This window comes from Musca vetustissima, unplaced genomic scaffold, assembly GCF_032173495.1.
Source record: "Musca vetustissima isolate MV318-11 ecotype Yass unplaced genomic scaffold, APGP_CSIRO_Mvet_v1 utg124120, whole genome shotgun sequence".
Lineage (NCBI taxonomy): Eukaryota > Metazoa > Arthropoda > Insecta > Diptera > Muscidae > Musca > Musca vetustissima.
This window is the reverse complement of record NW_026889550.1, coordinates 8,415-12,884: the sequence shown is the minus strand read 5'-3', so window position 1 is coordinate 12,884 and position 4,470 is coordinate 8,415. Positions and strand designations below refer to the sequence as shown.

Genomic DNA, 4,470 nt, shown 5'->3' with positions numbered 1-4,470 from the left:
CCTTCAGAGGCGGGGATTTTTTAAAGATTATTTTTTCAAAGGCCTTCAGAGGCGTGGATTTTTTAAAGATTATTTTTTCAAAGGCCTTCAGAGGCGTGGATTTTTTAAAGATTATTTTTTCAAAGGCCTTCAGAGGCGTGGATTTTTTAAAGATTATTTTTTCAAAGGCCTTCAGAGGCGTGGATTTTTTAAAGATTATTTTTTCAAAGGCCTTCAGAGGCGTGGATTTTTTAAAGATTATTTTTTTAAATTCAAATTTTTTTAAAATTATTTTTTCAGAGGCGTGGATATAAAAGCTATACATTTTGTGAATTTTTTAAAGATTATTTTTTCAAAGGCTTTCAATTTTTATAAAATTATTTTTTCAGAGGCGTAGATATAAAAGCTATACATTTTGTGAATTTTTTAAAAATTATTTTTTCAAAAGCCTTCAGAGGCGTGGATATAAAGGCTATACATTTTGTGAATTTTTTAAAAATTATTTTTTCAATGGCCTTCAGAGGCGTGGATATAAAGGCTATAAGGCTATAAATTTTGTGAATTTCTATAAGGCTTTAAATTTTGTGATTTTTTTAAGAATATTTTTTTAAAGGCTTTGATTTTTTTATGAATATTTTTCGAAAGGCTTTGTATTTTGGAAATTTTTAGCTCAAAACAAAAGTGCCCCAATCTCCCCTATATCCCGTTTTCGTGGAGGCCATTGAAATGTATGCACACCCTTCTAAGATTGGAAATATAGTTTTTTTTTATTAAAATTAAATCAAAATTCCAAATTTCATTTAACACTTCGAAGGCATAACCTTCAAACGATCGCAGGCGGCCTTCTCCAGCTTCTCACGATGATCGGGATGGGCGACTTGTATCAATTCATAGGCACGTTGGCGCATATTTTTCCCAAACAGCGAAGCAATTCCATGTTCCGTAACAACATAATGGACATGAGCTCTCGAAGTGACCACACCGGCACCTGGCTTCAGGGTGGGTACAATTTTACTCTCGCCCTTATTAGTAACCGAGGGTAGGGCAATTATAGGTACACCCTTGCCATCAATACCCTCTGCAGCGCCACGTATAAAATCAACTTGACCACCAAACCCAGAATAAAATCTTGTACCAATCGAATCCGCACATACCTGGCCGGTCAGATCCACTTCGATTGCCGAATTAATGGCAGTCATACGAGGCAATTGCTTGATAACACTGACACTGTTCACATAATCAATGGCATACATTTCAATCGAGGTGTTGTCATCGACAAAATCATATAGAGCCTCATTGCCGATTAAAAAGGAACCAATAATACGACCTTGATGCATTTTCTTATAACGATTGGTAACTGCGCCAGCTTTAACTAAATCCACAACACCATTTGCAAACATTTCCGAATGAATACCCAGATCCTTGTGATTATGTAGAGCATTGAGGACAGCATCGGGTATAACGCCAATACCCATTTGCAGTGTGGCTCCATCACAGACCAAATTTTCAGCCACCAGCTTACCAATTGCCATTTCCTTCTCACCAGGTTTTCCACCATGTTGTGGTAGCTTGACATCCACTTCAGTCATAAAATCAAAATGTGAGGAATGTATGCAGGCATCACCATAGGTCCGGGGCATTTGTTTATTTACTTGGGCGATGATTTTCTTCGAGTTCAACAGCGCCGCCCTTACACAATCCACACTTGTACCCAGCGACGCAAAACCATGCCTATCTGGTGGTGAGACATGTATCAAGGCCACATCGGGCTGGACAATTTTCTTATAAAACAGTAGGGGAATTTCATGAAGGAATATGGCATAATTATCACCACGCCCCTCAGCCACAGCCTGGCGAACATTTCCACCCATGAAGAAGGAGCTGGAACGGAATATTTCACTATATTCGGGGGTGCAATATACGGCAGGACCTTCGGTATGCATATGGCAAACGGTTATATCCTTGAGGCAATTTTCTTTGGCATGCTCCACCATGGCACTGATGAGGACATTGGGAGTTGCAGCTGCTCCTTGGCAAAATACCACATCACCTGATTTGATGCATTTCACCGCTTCCTTAGGTGCCACATTGGGAGGTTTCCTAGCAAGGGGATGTGCAATTTCATTTGAGTAACTGAAGAAAGTTTTGACCGGGGATTTCCATGGGCACTGATTCCACTGATGTCGGAGGGTACTCTTAGCCACAAATAACAGATGATTCATTTTTTTGTTTTTTGTGAATCAGATAATCGGTAGAGAAAAGTTCGGTATTTACTGGGAAAATTTTTTGACAATTAAAAAATTATTTTGTTGTGATGTGGTTGTACATTAGGATGTATTGAAAACTAATTCTAAGAAAGTACAAAAGTGTCAGTTGGTATTGCCGACTAATATATACCCTCTGTCTATGGTTTGTTTAGGCCACAGAATTGTACACAGTGTTTATTATTCGCCTTATATAAGGTATGTGTTTTTAAGAGAGAGTTCACCATCTGGTGCCAGGAGAGGTTGCCCTATAGAACCCATATGCCAACAATGAATCAAATCGCTTATTCAATGTGCTTCAAAAGTAAAATGTTGACCCTTTGTGGGGGAGGTATCAGAAGGAAAGGACCGACGCGTCCTACCTTTGAACTTGATCTACGTAAGGTAAGAGAGATTTTCCGGAAATTTTAAATAAATTTTTCCAAAAAAAAAAAGTAAACCCCACAAACAAATTGTGTTTTCGGTCCACATCACCCCAAAATTTATATCTAATCATAACCGAAAGCTATAGGCGTTGTCCTTGACCATTATTGGAACCTAATGGAAAATTTCAAAGCCATCAGTGCTATATTTCCGCCCTCTAGTGTGGTACGAAAAAAGTATTTAAAGGAAAACCAAATTTAAAATGAAAAAAAAAAAACAAATCATAACCCACCCAAATCTTGATAGAGATTGAAGTTATGCCTCCACAGTTTAAAATTTATTCGGACGATATTATTCAAATGTTCATTTAATATTAAAACATCTTTCTTATCATAAAAAATTTTTAATTTATATTTTATTTTTTATTCCAGATTGTTTCGAATTGTATATACTTGGATTTCCGACAATCGAAAATGATCTACAAATATGTTGAAACAATGGCAGGACCACCTATAACGATAATTATATATTTTGGAATTATTATCCTGATCTCCCCAATCATAAACGTCTACAAAGAAGGCTTGTAGTACAATAGTGACCATATAAATAAAAATAAAGAAAACAATTACTAAAAATAGGGTTTGTTTTTATTTATGGATACAAATACGGTTTGTATACATGCCCCTACGCTTGTGACATATATTTATATGATGACGTCACAAATTTTCATTCGCCTGGTTTTGTGCATCATTATTGGCAAATTTCACAAAAATACCAGGCGCCTAGAATCAAATAGAAAGCAGCCCGGCAAAAAATAGAAAACCAAAAATTGCAAAAATTGTTATTTTTATATCCTTCACCACTCTGTGGTAAGGGTATTATGTCTTTGTTCATATGTTTGTAACAGGCAAAAGGAAACAAGATAGAGTTATAGTTACTTTTGCGAATATGCATAGAATCACTTTTAAGTCGATTTATGCATGTCCGTCCGTCCGTCCGTCTGACCCTCTGTCCATGTTAAATTGTAAACAATGTACAGATCGCATTTATTATCCACATTGGATGAAATTTGGTACAGGTCACTTATTTGGCCCAAGGACGAACCCTATTGAAATTCGGTTCAAATTTAGATATAGCTCCCATATATATTTTCGTCCGATTTAATGTAAATGGTGCACCAAATTCCCAATATATCTTTCGATTTGCACGAAATTTGGCACAGCGCACTGGATTAGGTCTAGAATGGTGTGTGTCAAGTTTCCTGAAAATCGGTTCAGATTTAGATATAGCTCCCATATATATTTTCGTCTGATTTAAGGTAAATGGTGTACCAAAGTCCCTATATATAATTCGATTTGCACGAAATTTGGCATAGCGTACTAAGTTAAGCCTAGAAATATGTGTATTAGGTTTCGTGGAAATCGGTTCAGATTTAGATATAGTTCCCTTATACATTTTCGTCCGATTTAATGTAAATGGTGCACCAAAGTCCCTATATATATTTCGATTTGTACGAAATTTGGCATAGCGCACTGAATTACGTCTAGAATGATGTGCGTCAAGTTTCCTTAAAATCGGTTCAGATTAAGATATAGCTCCCATATATATTTTCGTCCGATTTAAGGTTAATGGTGCACCAAAGTTCCTATACATCTTTCGATTTGCACGAAATTTGGCTTAGCGCATTGGATTAGGTCTAGAATGATGTGTGTCAAGTTTCCTGAAAAGCGGTTCAGATTTAGATATAGCTCCCATATATTTTTTCATCCGATTTAATGTAAATTGGTGCACCAAAGTCCCTATATACCTTTCGATTTGCACGAAATTTGGCATAGCACAGTGAATTAGGTCTAAATTGATGTGT

The 4,470-nt window shown here is 36.5% G+C and overlaps 1 protein-coding gene across 1 annotated transcript; it reads right to left on the bottom strand.

Moving 5' to 3' along the window:
* Positions 1 to 779: 779 nt before the first annotated feature.
* On the bottom strand, positions 780 to 2,201 carry LOC133337243 (4-hydroxybutyrate coenzyme A transferase-like). The gene has a single exon (XM_061545492.1). The coding sequence runs from the start codon at positions 2,199 to 2,201 to the stop codon at positions 780 to 782; it is 1,422 nt and encodes a 473-aa protein (XP_061401476.1).
* Positions 2,202 to 4,470: the final 2,269 nt, after the last annotated feature.